At 51.9% G+C, this 14,543-nt stretch overlaps 1 protein-coding gene across 11 annotated transcripts in view; it reads left to right on the top strand.

Annotated features, from left to right (window-relative positions):
* The window catches only part of POU2F2 (POU class 2 homeobox 2), a 91,994-nt gene that overhangs the window by 47,888 nt on the left and 29,563 nt on the right, over positions 1-14,543 (top strand). For 5 of the 11 annotated variants that reach the window (XM_007996961.3, XM_007996960.3, XM_007996965.3 and 2 more), the window contains exons 2-5: positions 8,590-8,655; positions 8,788-8,822; positions 8,983-9,039; positions 13,802-13,918. In XM_007996961.3, the coding sequence (XP_007995152.3) occupies positions 8,590-8,655; positions 8,788-8,822; positions 8,983-9,039; positions 13,802-13,918 (275 nt within the window). Of the gene's footprint in view, positions 1-8,589; positions 8,656-8,787; positions 8,823-8,982; positions 9,040-13,735; positions 13,919-14,162; positions 14,457-14,543 lie in introns of all 11 variants that reach the window. The other 6 variants (XM_073016396.1, XM_007996956.3, XM_007996958.3 and 3 more) reach the window with 3 other exon arrangements.

Consider the following 14,543-nt stretch of genomic DNA (forward strand, 5'->3'; position numbering starts at 1 on the left):
AGAGGGGTCAGGGGTGGGATGGGGGGACAAAGACAGAGGGGTTGGGGCTGGGTTGAGGGAGGCCCAGGCAGAGGGGTTGGTGCTGGGGTGGGGGAGGCCCAGGTAGAGGGGTCAGGACTGGGGTGGGGGAGGCTCAGGCAGAGGGATCAGGGCTGGGATGGGGGGATGTCAGTAGAGGGGTTGAGGTTGGTATGGGGGAGGCCCACACAGAGGGGTCAGGGCCAGGATAGGGGAACATAGGTAGAGGGATCGGGCCAGGACAGGGAGGTATTAGGGGATTGTAGGAGCCCTGAAAACATGTGATTTAGTTGGTGGAGTATCAAGGAGAGCTTCCTGGAGGAAGAGGGTGTCTGAGCAGGGATATGAAGGATGAGTGGGTATGAGCAAGCAAAGGCGGTGAGGAGGGGGGTGGGATGAAAATAAGACTATTTGCAGGGTGACGTGTTTATTTGTTGAGGTGACTGTGTATGCAACTGTGTGTATGTATGTGTGTCCATACCGTGTAGACACAGAGATCCTGGGTGTCTGCTCCCACTGACTCATTCCTCTCTGGGGTTAAATGGGGACCTCAGAGGTGCTGAGCAGTAGGCTAAACCCTTTACTTGGGATTTCTCACAGAACAGCCCTGCCTGGGAAGACTGGGGTAGATTTTCCCTGCCTGGACATGAATTAATACACTATGTGACTGTGGGCAGATCATTCACCCTGCCTGTTCTCAGACTCCACACCTGTGAACTGGGTTCAGAGGTCAGCCCTGGCCATCTTCCAGGATGAGGTGACTCTGGGTGTATGTGTGTGCACTTGTGTGTGTGCGCATGTGTGACTCTGTGTGAACATGTGCATGTCTGGGTGTGTACCTCTGGCTGGACTGGTGTGACTTGCTGTGAGAACGTGTGTAAGTACATGTGTGTAAGTACATGTGTGTGTACACATGTCTGAGTCTATGAGTGACTGGGTATAGTATGTAGGGGGGGTGTCTGTGTGTCTATCTGTATTCGACTCCGGGTGTGTGAGTTTTGTGTACTTCTTGTGTGTGTCTGGCTGGCTGTGTGTCACTCAGTGTGACAGTGTGTGTAAGTGCATGTGTGTACACACATCTGGGTGTGTGTTTTGCATATATGCCCGTGGCATCATGTATGGGCATGTGTCGTATCTGCAAACCTGTTCACATTCCTGTCTGGAATCTGTGCACATCTGTTTCTTGTAGTGTGTTGGCCAGGGCCTTGCCTGGCTGTGGCCATGGGGTGTGTACTGTTGGCAGCTCTTGCCTGCTGTCAGCGCAGCTGTGGGGCCACCTCTCTTGTTGTGTCTGCTGCCCGTATCTCCATCCCTCCCTCCTGACAGCTCAGAAATGTTCACTCCCTTGAGGCCACCCAGGGACAGCTGTGGGGTGGGGAGGGGTGAGGTGCTGCTTCTGGGGAGGACGGGGACTCGGCCAGCTGGGCCCACAGAGGTTCCCGGCAGCATCAACCTGCCCACAGGGGCTCCCAGGCCGTACCCTTAATTGAAGCAGGCTGCGGAGGCAGGGGACCCAGGGGACAGGACAAGTGGGGCCAGGAGGGGTGAGGGGCAGTCCTTGGGTCCTCTATATTTAGCCCCATTTTCGGTAAGTGCTAACGAGAAGCTGGTCTAAGTCTGCTAAAACTGGCGGGGGGAAATGCAGAGGAGAAGTGAAAGTCCGGGGAGGGAGGAGTGGGAGGGCAGAGAGGACCCAGAGTCCTAGGCCTGGGGCAGTCGGGCAAGCGAGTGTGAGCTCAGGGCTGGGCAGCCCTAGTTGTGGAGGGTGGGGGACTCTGACCTGAGGAAGGTGGGATTCAAGGGGCAACATGGCTCCAAGGGACCTAGTAGGGCTATGCATTGCTTTTTCTCTTCCAGTTCCCTTAAAATATTACACATTACCTATGATGAGGGGTTGGAATGGCCATACATAACCAACCAATTTTTTATGTGTGAATGAGGCTTTAAGAGAAGCTTCTGAAGGTGCCAGGGGATGGAGCACATTAGAATCACCTGGAGGGGGCTTATGCCTGTAATCCCAGCAGTTTGGGAGGCCGAGGTGGGCGGATCACTTGAGGTCAGGAGTTCGAGACCAGCCTGCCCAACATGGCGAAACTCTGTCTCTACTAAAAATACAAAAATTAGCCAGGCATGGTGGTGCATGCCTGTAATTGCAGCTACTCAGGAGGCTGAGGCAAGAGAATCGCTTGAACCCAGGAGGCAGAGGTTGCAGTGAGCCGAGATCATACCATTGCACTCCAGCCTGGGCAACAGTGAGACTCTGTCTAAAAAAAGAATCACCTGGAGGGACTTTTAAATATCTGGATGCCCAAGTCACACCCTGTACCACTGAAATCAGAGAGTCTAGGGTGGGAACAGGCATCAATATTTCTGTAGAGTTGAGTGACAGGCAATGGGCTTCTCTGCCTGGGCTGAGGCTAAAGCTGAGCCATTTGACGGACCCTCCAAGTCCATGGTTGCTGGTGCCCTGGAGCCCCTGTTAAGGCATCATTTGGCTTTTAGTCCACGGTGGAAATGGAGCTCCCTGTTCATTTCTAGTGGAAATAATCTGACCCTTCTCTCAGATTGAGCTCTGATAGGGGAGGTGGAAAGAGAAAGGACAAAGGGTAGCAGTTGGCCATTTTGTTGTGGCCCAGCCAAGTGTAGGGCAGGGGGTATGCAGGGATATGTAGGAGTGGTTGGAAGAATTTAGGGAGAATAAGGGTAACAGAATGGTGAAAAAATTTCCCTCAAACCATTCTTGTCTTTCCAGCCACTGTCCCTGCAGAGGAAATCTTACCTTAAAGATTTAAGTTAAGATTTCTTGGGGATGTTGGGTGACAGTAGCAATAGGGGTTTGTTTTAGACAGGATTGGGCCCTGGTCAGTTAGGGGATTCTTTAATGCATTCATTCATTCCAAAGACATACTCCTAGGCCTGTGCAGCAATGACTCCAGCCTGGGCTCCTGTGGAGCCGACAGTTGGGGTGGAGGTCTCTGCCCGGGATGATCAGGATGTGATAGAGAACAGTACAGGGGCAGTGAAGCCCAGAGGAGACAGACACTGACCATCTGGGGAATCAGGGAGTACTTCACAGAGGAGGTGACATGTGAGCTGGACCTTCAAGAGGAGCAAGAGTTTGCCAGTAGAGAAGGAAAGGGTCAACCAAATGGGAGAGGAGCAGAGGCAAAGGCCTGGGGGAGGGAGATCAGGACCTTGGGGCCACTGATCCACATGTCTTCTGCTGGGCAGTGTTTAAGAAGCTGAGATCAGACCTGCCCTTGAAAAATTCCCGGTCTGATAGGGGAGACATACTGGGGCCCGGCTAGCTACAGTCAGCGTCTAAGACAGTGACAAGGGGAGGTGCTAGGGTAGGGGGAGCTGGAGAGAGACCTGGCTGGGAGCTGGAGGCATCAAGGTGGTTGTTTCATAGAAAACAGAGCTTGTGGCCGGGCGCAATGGCTCATGCCTGTAATCCCAGCACTTTGGGAGGCTGAGGCGGGCGGATCATGAGGTCAGGAGATTGAGAACATCCTGGCTAACACAGTGAAACCCCTTCTCTACTAAATATACACAAATTAGCTGGTCATAGTGGCACACACTTGTAATCCCAGCTACTTGGGAGGCTGAGGCAGGGAACTGCTTGAACCCGGGAGACTTCCAGAGCTTGCAGTGAGCCGAGATCACACCACTGCACTTCAGCCTGGGGAGCATAGTGAGACTCTATCTCAAAAAAAAAAAAAAAAAAAAGAAAGAAAGAAAAGAAAACAGAGCTTATGCTGGGTTCTGAAGGATGAGTTGGGGGTCACCATGTAGACAGATTGGGGAACAGTGTTCCAGGCAGAGGGAACAGCCCATGCCAAGGCCTCAGGAAATGTTTTAAGTGGCAGAGTGCAGGCTTGGTGCCTCACACCTGTAATCCCAGCACTTTGGGAGGACATGGCAGGAAGATCATTTGAGCCCAGGAGTCTGAGACCAGTCTGGACAACATAAAGAGACCCATCTCTACAAAAAAAAAAATTTTTTTTTAAATTAACTGGATGTGGTGGTGCACACCTGTGGTCCCAGCTACTCAGGAGGCTGGGGCAGGAGGATAGCTTGACCCCAGTAGGTCGAGGCTGCAGTGAGCCATAATTGTGCCACAGCGTTCGAGCCTGGCTGACAGAGCAAGACTCTTGTCTTAAAAAATAAATACAATAAAATAAATAGCAGGGAGACAGTAGGACAGGGATGGGAAGTAGTAGGAGACAGAGACTGCTGCAGAGAGGGACATTCAGCAAACAGTTACAACCCGTTCTGGGCTTGTGATGCTGGGGACCCAGTGATGAGTCAGACCAGGCCTGTTGCCTTGGTCTTGTGGGGAAGGAACCTGGACACAGACGGTCACAGCTGGGGGCTCAGGGATGGGACAGCAGGAGGGCAGGGGCTGTGAGAGGCTGTCTTAGTTTGCTAGGGCTTCCATAGCAAAGTACCAAAGACTAGGTGACTGAAATAAGAGAAATTCATCCTCACAATTATGGAGGCTGTAAGTTAGAGAAGAGGAGAGGATATCAGCAGGGTTGGCCTCTTCCAAGGCCTCTCTTCTTGGCTTGTGGTCAGCTGGTCTTCTCCTGGGGTCTTCATATGGTCTTCCCTCTGTTCCCATCTGTGACCTAATTCCCTCTTCTTCTTCTTCTTCTTTCTATTTTTTTTTTTTTTTTTTTTTTTTTTTTTTTTGAGACGGAGTCTTGCTTTGTCACTCAGGCTGTAGTGCAGTGGTGTGATCTCGGCTGACTGCCACCTGCCACCTCCGCCTCCCGGGCTCAAGTGATTCTCCTACCTCAGCCTCCTGAGTAGCTGGGATTACAGGTGCACACCACCACACCCGGCTAATTTTTGTCTTTTTAATAGAGATAGGATTTCACCATGTTGGTCAGGCTGGTCTCGAACTCCTGAACTGGTGATCTGCCCACCTCGGCCTCCCAAAGTGCTGGGATTACAGGCATGAGCCATGCTCCCGGCCCCCTCTTCTTATAAGGATGCCAGTCAGATTGCAGTAAGGTCCATGCTAATGACCTTATTTTACCTTAATTATATCTTTAAAGACCCTATCTCCAAATGCAATTACATTCTGAGGTACCAGGAATTAGGACTTCAGTGTATGAATTTTGGGAGATGCAACTCAGCCCACAGCAGAGGCTAAGGATGAGTGTGGACTTGCTGGGCTGGCAGTGGGGTCTGAGCCTGGCCTGATCTGTAGGTGGGAGAGGGATGCCCAGCTAGCTGAGAGTGTGGAACCTGCACAGTCTGCTGTCTGTCAAGCAGAACCCCCAAGCAGGGGGAGATGCTTGACGTGGTTGAAGAGCACGGTGCATGAGCTGCAAGAGAAGAGCAGTACAGGGTGGTGGGCCAGCCCCTGGAGGCCAGGCCCATCAGCCTGGTTGTTTCTCCAGGAGATAGGGAGGAGCCAGGAAAGGATTGCCCTGAGGCAATGTGGAGCTCCGCTGGAGGGAAGGGGGCCAGAGGAGGCTGGGGCTGCAGTTTTAGGAATGCTAGGAGGGGTGGGATTTAGGACCAGGTTAAAGTTAGTGGTTGTCTGAAGTAGGGCTAAGGTCTGGGTGAATTAGAGCTAGGATCAGGCAGGATTCCCTCCTTTACTGCAGGATACACTTGCCGCCCAGCTCCCTTCTTGTCCTTCTTTTATCTTGTATCAGTAGCCATTTAATGCCCTGACCCTAGGGCCAGGAAACAGGACCTGAGCTCTGGAAGCATCCTGGGCACCCTCTCCCCACCCCCACCCTCAGCAGTCTGCATCTTTTTTTTTTTTTTTTGAGACAGAGTCTCGCTCTGTTATCCAAGCTGGAGTGCAGTGGTGCAATCACGGCTCCCTGTAGCCTCAACATCCTGGGCTCAAGCGATTCTTCCCATCTTAGCCTACTGAGTAGCTGGGACTGCAGGTGCCCACCACCATCATGCCCGGCTAACTTTTTTATTTTTTGGAGAGACAGGGATTTCACTCTGTTGCCCAGGCTGGTCTCAGACTCCTGGCCTCAAGTTATCTACCTGCCATGGTGCAGTGTGCATTTAATGGGACTGTGTGCTGGCTTTTTTGCTTTTTAGCTTTTAAATGTTTTCTTGATGTTAAAACAATGTATATAAAGTGTTCAAATTTTAAGTGTACAGCTTGATGAATTTTTGTGTATGTAAGGACCCTGTAACCAACAAACAAGATCCTTTCTCACCTGCTGCAGGCTCATGCCCTTTCCCAGTCTGTACCCCTAAGGTGCTCACTCATCTGACCGTGATCATCTGCTATCAGCTTGCCTGTTTTTGAATTTCCTGTAATTGGAATCATAAATTACGTCTGCCTTTGTGTTTGGCATCTTTCATTCAGCCTCATGTCTCCAAGCTTCGGCCATGTGTATGAAGCAGGAGTTTGTTCTTTTTCATTACTGTGGCGTATTTCATTGTATGGACATACCACATTTTGTTTATCCATTCACCTGTTGATGGCCCCTTGGGCTGTTTCCAGTTTGGGGCTGTTATGAAAAGACTGCAGAAGCATTTCTGCCTATGTCCTTTGATGGGCAGGACACGTGTTTCTTTTGGGCAGATGTCCAGGAGTGGACGTGCTGCATCTTAGGGAGAGGGCATCTTTTCAACTTTTCTGAATGGTGCTTGTATTGATTTACACTCCTACTAGCAATGCACAACCTGTCTTTTTAATTAGGAATTTAAAACTCAAGCAGCATTTCACATTGAATAATCCTCAATTGCAAGATTTCTAGACTTTTTTTTTTTTTTTTTTTGCAGTTGCTGAGTTCTTCCTATTTCCTATCCCTCACTTTAGCTCCATTCTTTTTTTTTTTTTTTTTTTTGAGACAGGGTCTCACTCTGTCACCTATGCTGGAGTGCAGTGGTGCAGTCACAGCTCACTGTAGCCTTCACCTCCTGGGTTCAAGCGATTCTCCTGCCTCAGCCTCCCCAATAGCTGGGACTACAGGTGCATGCCACTGTGCCCAGCTAATTTTTGTATTTTTAGTAGAGATGGGGTTTCTCCATGTTGCCTAGGCTGATCTTGAATGCCTGGGCTCAAGAGGTCTGGCTGCCTCAGTCTCCCAAAGTGCTGGGATTGCAGGCGTGAACCACTGTACCTGGCCTAGCTGTCTTCTTTAAGTATCTTGGTGCAGAGCACACTAGAGCTGGACAGCTCCTTTAGTAGGGGTGGGGTCATGGTTTAGGTAGGGATTTTGGAGTGAGTTGTGGGAAGAGTTTGGATCAGGGACAGGGTCTTAGTACAGTTGGGAGTCAAGGTCAGATGAAGGACTTAAACCATCTGGGCACAACTTGGGATTCAAGGTGAGTAAGTGGACTAAGGATGGGTTAGGCTGAAGCCCAGATTTGTGCTGGGGTCGACGACCAGGAAGGGTTGGATTCAGTTTCAGGATGAGCTTGGGCAAGGGGACTGTTGGAGATGAGATGGCTGGAAGTCAGGACTGGAGGCCATTAGACTAGAGTGGATCCGATTAGAAGTAGGAACCCTGGAGTCATGAAGACCAGGGGTCCAGTCAGGGCACGTCGACAGTCTTGCCGTGCTTTTGGGGAGGCGACATCCTTTCTTGGAGCCTCAGTTTCCTCCTCTGTAAAACGTAATATTAGCACTAACCACTAATGTGAGCTGTGAGTCATATCTAGCTCTGTGCTTGGCACTGGTGAGCACTCGCCTTTCTGTGAAAAGTATCGGAGCATTTTGAGGACAGGCATTTGTCTCCGTGGGTTTATGTCTCCTGGTGCCCAGCTTGCTGCCTGCCACCCTCCCTTGGCTGCCTCCTTTCATTTTCTGGGCCTAGGGAGCTATAGAAGGGGGTTGTATTACAGGGGTGGACTTGAGGCTTGAGGGTTCAAGCCTGAAGTCCCAGATCAGGTTTCGATTGGAGGACAAGCTCAGGGGTAGAGCTGAATGGGGCTGGGGTTACAGAGGATCAGGGTGGATCTGCTAGGCCGGTGTGCTACACATAAGAAGAAAGGCCAGGTGGGAGTGAGATGTGGACGGGGAAAGTGGTGGGGTGGGGAGAGGGCCAGAGGGTGGCTGAATCACACACACTCAGAGATCTGACAACTGCCTCCTTTGGGGACGCTGCAGCCCCATCACATCTCTGAGGCCCCACTCAGAGTGGAAAACATGTCTCACCCGAAACCTGGTAGGGCAGGACGGGAGCCTGGGCGGCCCACCGCAGGAGGAGGCCCAAGGCTGCTCTCCCTCCTTTGGGACGTCACCAGCCTCCTTCTGGGCAGCTGATACCTTCTCATGACCACCTTCCACCTCCTGCCCTGCCCTATGCTACACTGTGGATAACACCCCTCTGTCACTTTCTGGAGGAGTAAAAGGATAAGGCCAGATCCCCCAAGGCCTGAGGGCTGTGTCTCATCTTGCCAGAGGAGGGCAGAGGCCCAGAACGGAGGGCATGTCTCTTGGGAAGAGACACTTCCAAGGTGGCTGGGGGTAAGGGGGGAATTTGGGGGAAAGGCTTGGGGAGTGTGGTGGAACGGGGGCCCAAGAGCCCTCCTGGCTTCCCCTCCTTCACCCCACTTCCATTCCTTCTCTGTCCCCAGAAATAAGAATGTCTAAGCCCCTGGAGGCCGAGAAGCAAGGTCTGGACTCCCCATCAGAGCACACAGGTGGGTGGGCAGGGAGCAGGGGGGCAGGGGTCACCGTGGGCAGGGGAAGTGGGGCAGATGGGAAGAGGGCTGGGAGGGGATAGGTGTGGTGGGGGTGGCTGATGACAGCACATCCTTTCCCTCTCTTTGCAGACACTGAAAGAAATGGACCAGACACTAATCATCAGGTTAGGAGGGAGTGGATAAGCGGGAGGGGATGGGGAGGAATGGGGAGAGGGGTCAGAGGGGGCTGTGTGCCACCTGTGGTAGGAGGACAGGGAGCTGGGGTGGTCAGAAGCTGCTTCACTGCACTATTCCCATCCCCTTGCCCCTACTTTCTCTTTGCAGAACCCCCAGAATAAGACCTCCCCATTCTCTGTGTCCCCAACTGGCCCCAGCACAAAGGTAAGCACCTGTCGGAACAGCCAGGGAAGTGGGCAGCGCTTGGAAGAGGGTCCTCAGGAGGCCTGCCTCAGTCCCAGGGCTGAGAGAGCACTGAGCCTTGGTACCTTGGTAACGAGGTTCCTCCCGCCCCTTCTCACTCTTGGGCTCCCACCCCAGGCCTGTGACTCACGCAGGCTCCTTCCCCTTCCCTAGGGGGTGGGGGTGGCCAGGGAAATCCCCCCCAGAGCCCCAGGGCGATGAACAACAGGAAGCCAAAGGCCCGCCCCCATCCCAACTTCCCTGACCCAACAGGGGCCTGCACCACCCCCTGTCCCCCAATATACACATTTAGTGGCCAGCTGAGGTGGGGGTGGGGGGCTGGCACCAGTTGAGGATAGCTGTAGGGATGCAGGAGGAGAGAATGACAGGGAGGCCGGAAGCAGCCAGGCGGTGCAAATTCCACATCCAGATGGGGCCCTGTGCCTGGCATTCTGGGCTTCTTGGGGTTTGCTTGGGCCCCAGTCTCCACCCTCCATCCTGGTCCAGGGGTAGCAGGCAGGTCCAGAGGCTTGAAGGTGGCACTGGACGTGGGGGCAGAGAAGGTGTGAGCAGGACTCCAGACCCTGACCAGCGGTGGCTGAGGGATGGGGTGGGAGGCTGGGAACTGCTCCCCACCCTGCTACAGCTTTGCTCTGTGACCATGGGAAAGTCACTTCCCCTCTCTGGGCCTCTCAGTTTCCTCTTCGGTATCATTGGTCAGGGGGGAGGGGGCAGTCGGATGGGATGGCCTCTGTGGTTGCCTCCATGTCTGGTGTACCCCCTGCCACCATGAGAGGGGAGGACAAAAGTGCTTTGTGAATGGGTGTCCTGCTTCTGTGCTGAGCACTTTGAATGGGATCCAGTGGAGACAGGCTCTCGATCTTGACCTCCTTGACCCTCTGATGGCAGGTTTGGCTCTTGCCTTAGCCCTCAGAGCAGAGCGTCTATCCATTGCCCCCACCCTGTCCTCAGTTGAATCAGATCTTTGCACTCTGTTCTCAGACTGGCAGCAGGCTTCCTTCTTTTGGGGATGCCAGTGGGACCAAGGGAAAGAAGGTTTCTCCCTCCCCTTCCTGGCCTCGGGCTCTGTCCACAACTCGCCCTGTTTCTCTGGCCTTTGCCGCTCAGCTTCTCTCCATCTCTTCTGTCTCAGTCTTTCCCTAACTGAAGTGATTCATGTGCTCCTGTCACGGTCTCAGGCATAAGACCACTGTGTGCAACTATTTACATATAATTTTGTTAATTGGCTCAATTTTTTAAAAAAACACCTTATTATGGAAAATGTGAAGTGGATACAGAAATAGGGGAAGGGTATAATGAAAATAAACCCTTTAGATAGCCATCAATCAGCTTCAACAATTACCAGCTCATGAACTGGCTTGCTTTTCGACAGCTTTTTAAATAAATGTTTTTTAAATGGAAATTTCACAAATGGAAAACCAGAATCACTTGCCACGGAAATAAATACGATGATTATTAAAATTTACCCAGAGTCTCTTGTGTGCCGAAGGGTCTAAACCTCAGAGGCCTGTTCTCTGCTTATTAAAAGAGGAGATTAGGGCTGGGTACGGTGGCTCATGCCTGTATTCCCAACACTTTGGGAGACAAAGCTGGCGGATTGAGGTCAGGAGCTTGAGACCAGCCTGGCCAATATGATGAAACTTCAACTCTATTAAAAATACAAAAATTAGCTGGGCATGGTGGTGAGTGCCCGTAATCCCAGCTACTTGGGAGGCTGAGGCATTTTGGAGAATTGCTTATGCCCAGGAGGTAGAGGTTGCAGTGAGCCGAGATCACACCACTGCCCTTCAGCCTGGGCAACAGAGGGAGACTCCAGCTCAAAAAAAAAAAAAAAAAAAAGGTGATTAGGCCAGGTGCAGTGATTCAAGCCTGTAGTCCTAACACTTTGGGATTCCAAGGTGGGTAGACTGCTTGAGCTCAGGAGTTCTCAAGACCAGCCTGGTCAACATAGTGAGACCCTGTCTCTACAGAAAATACAAAAATTAGCTGGGTGTGCACGCCTGTAGTCCCAGCTACTTGAGACTGAGGCAGGAGGATCGCTTGAGTCTGGGAAGTCGAGGCTGCAGTGAGCCATGATGGTGCCAGTGCACTCCAGCTTGGGTGACACAGCAAGACCCTGTCTAAAAAAAAATTAAATTAAAATAAAAGTGGAGATTAGCTAGTATTGGAGAGATGATAAAGACATTCAAGCACCAGTCAGAGACTGTAAGATAACCAGAAACAATGAAAAAGCACTGAAAAGGGAATAGTGTACTTACCATGGCATTCAACATTATTTTTAAAAAACTTTTTTTTTTTTTTTTTTTTTTTTGAGACGGAGTCTCGCACTGTCACTCAGGCTGGAGTGTAATGGCATGATCTCGGCTCACTGCAACCTCCGCCTCCTGGGTTCAAGCAATTTTTGAGTCGGAGTCTCGCTCTGTTGCCCAGGCTGGAGTGCAGTGGCGTAATCTCGGCTCACTGCACCTCCACTTCCCGGGTTCAAGTGATTCTCTTGCCTCAGCCTCCTGAGTTACTGGGATTACAGGTGTGTGCCACCACGCCTGGCTAATTTTTGTATTTTCAGTAGAGACGGGGTTTCACCATGTTGGCCAGGCTGGTCTTGAACTCCTGACCTCAAGTGATGCTCCTGCCTCAGCCTCCTAAAGTGCTGGGATTAAGGGGTGAGCCACCATGCTCAGCCTGTTTTTTAAAAAACTTTGTATTAAAATATGATACACATTAAGAACACACATAGATATTCAATGTATGACTCTGCGAACTTTCAGAAACTTAACACACCCATGTCACTAGCACCAGATCAAGAAGCAGAGCATGACCAACCTTCCAGAGGCCCTTAATACCCTTGCCAGGGATAGCCACTACCCTGACTTCTCATACTCAGTATCATTTCATGCTGCATCTCTACAACACTTTCTTTTTCTTTTTTTTTTTTTTTTAACCTCTCTCTCTCTCTCTTTTTTTTTAAGAGACAGTTCTTGCTCTGTTGCCCAGGCTAGTCTCAAACTCCTGGCCTCAAGCAATCCTCCTGCCTCGGCTTTCCAAAATGCTGGGATTACACCACACTTGGCCTCTGTAGCTCTTAAACTTTCTAATGCTTATATTCCATAATTTGGGACATGCCATTCACTGTCTATTATTTGGCCTTTCCTTGGCCTCTGTGTCCACATTTCAAATATCACCCCCCTGCCAACACGCTGTGTCATTTTGCCCAAGTTGCTTTCCCTCTCTGGGCTTCCTTTTACAAAATGGTGTTGGGCTATCAGGCTGAAGGATGATCCCACTGTCCACTTTAGGCCTGAGGGTATGTAATCCATCAGGCCATGCCTTCTCCCACCACTGTGTGTGCTTCAGCCAATAGGCCTTTCAGCCAACAGCTGCTGTTGTCTGGCTTTTTACCTAGGAGCGGAAGAGGCCAGGGTGGCTCCATGCTGGTGGTCTGTTCTGTGTGTATGGTGCAAGATGTATCCATATCATATTCAGAGAGACATGGAGAGGCTTTGCGGACCTCAGGGGCAGAGGCTGAAGCCTGGCATTTCCTGGGCTACATCTGGCTTGTCCACAGTGCAGGACAAACGCTGTGCTTTGCTTATTCTGCCAGTATTTTTGTTCTAGATTTTGAAAAGAGTGGCCAGCAGGAGCTGAGTAGGAGCCAGATAAGACTTCCACTCAGGCAGGCACTCTCTCCAGCCCACCTCCATCCACCCCTACTCCTGTCATTCATTTGTGCTCATTTCTGTGAGCTTCTGAGTTTGTAGCCCAGGTTCCAAGGTGGTGGTTTTTCTTATACCTGAAAACCTTTTCTTCCAACAAAGTCTTACTTCATTGGACAAATAAGAGATGCACCTGGCTAGGTGCAATGGCTTATGCCTGTTATCCCAACATTTTGGGAGGCCAAGGCAGGAGGATCACTTGAGCCTAGGAGCTTGAGCCTGGGCAACATAATGATACCCTGTCTCTACAGAAAAATTTAAAAATTAGCCAGGTATGGTGGCGGGCACCTGTAGTCTCAGCTACTCGGGAGGCTGAGGTGGTAGGATTGCTTGAACCTGGGAGGTAGAAGCTGCAGTGAGCTGTGATCATGCCACTGCACTCCAGCTTGGGCAACAGACCAAGATCTTGTCTCAAAAAAAAAAAAAGAAAAAAAAAAGCAAGAGAGATGCACCTCTGTGTGATACAGATGAAGGGTGTAGGACCCAGAACCCGCTTATTTGACCTCCCAGGTGCCCAGTGGGACTATTTTCCTTTTTTTCTATTTTTTTTTTTTTTTTTAGAGATGGGGTTTCACCATGTTGGCCAGGCTGGTTTTGAACTCCTGACCTTAAGTGATCTACCCACTTCGACCTCCCAAAGTGCTAAGGTTACAGGTGTGAGCCACCATGCCCGGCCACTATTTTCCATTTTACAGACAGGGAAACTGACTCTCAGGAGTGGAAAAGCACTCTGCAAAGGGGACTTCTCCTGTAGGGAGTTTGGGTGCAGGTGTTGTGTTAGCCCTATCTGATTGATGAGGAAACTGAGGCTAGAGGAGTGGTTTGAAGCTCCCAGCGGTCAGTGCAGGACCACAGGCCACACCCTCATATCCATACCCCAGTCTCCTCCTCCTGTGCCAGCCTGATTGCCATTGCCACACATGTGCCCTCTCTTTGGTTCACAGGTGGGCATTCTCTCTGGCCTCCACTTAACATTCTGGGGTCCCGGACCCTGCCTCTCTCCCCCCCAGATCAAGGCTGAAGACCCCAGTGGCGATTCAGCCCCAGCAGCACCCCTGCCCCCCCAGCCGACCCAGCCTCATCTGCCCCAGGCCCAACTCATGTTGACGGGCAGCCAGCTAGCTGGGGTAAGTACTCAGGGAAGGATGGGGACGAGGGGACAAACCAGCCACCCCTCATCTGTTACAGGGCTAGTGGATGAACTGTTCCACCAAGGCCATGGCCACTCTCTCACACCTGCCTCTTGCCCTCTTCTGTCCTCCAGGAGGTCTTGTCCCCTTACTTGCTTGGCTTAGGCACTAACCCCTCTCTGCCTTCTCTGCTCCTCTTCAACCCCCTGCTCCGACTCCTGCTGTCCCCGACACCCCACAGCTCACGGCACTGATGCCAGCTCAGCAGCAGCTCCTCCTGCAGCAAGCCCAGGCCCAGCTCCTGGCCGCCGCCGTGCAGCAGTCCAGTGCCGCCGCTGCTGCTAACGCCGCTGCCGCCGCCGCTGCCTCCGCCTCCTCCTCTACTTCCTCCTCCTCTTCCTCCTCTGCCTCCTCCTCGACCTCGCAGCCCCCAGCTTCCTCTGGGGGGGGTGACCTGCCACCACCACAGCCTGCCAGCCAGCCCCCTGGGACCCCACAGCTCACCTTGTCCCAACCCATCCAGCTCACAGCACAGGTAAGGGCAGCCACTGGGGACCAGGCTCCCTGCAGCGAAGGACATGCAGAAACAGTGAGTGTGCGGGAAGGGGCTGACTGGTCCACA

This window comes from Chlorocebus sabaeus, chromosome 6, assembly GCF_047675955.1.
Source record: "Chlorocebus sabaeus isolate Y175 chromosome 6, mChlSab1.0.hap1, whole genome shotgun sequence".
In the NCBI taxonomy this organism is placed as follows: domain Eukaryota; kingdom Metazoa; phylum Chordata; class Mammalia; order Primates; family Cercopithecidae; genus Chlorocebus; species Chlorocebus sabaeus.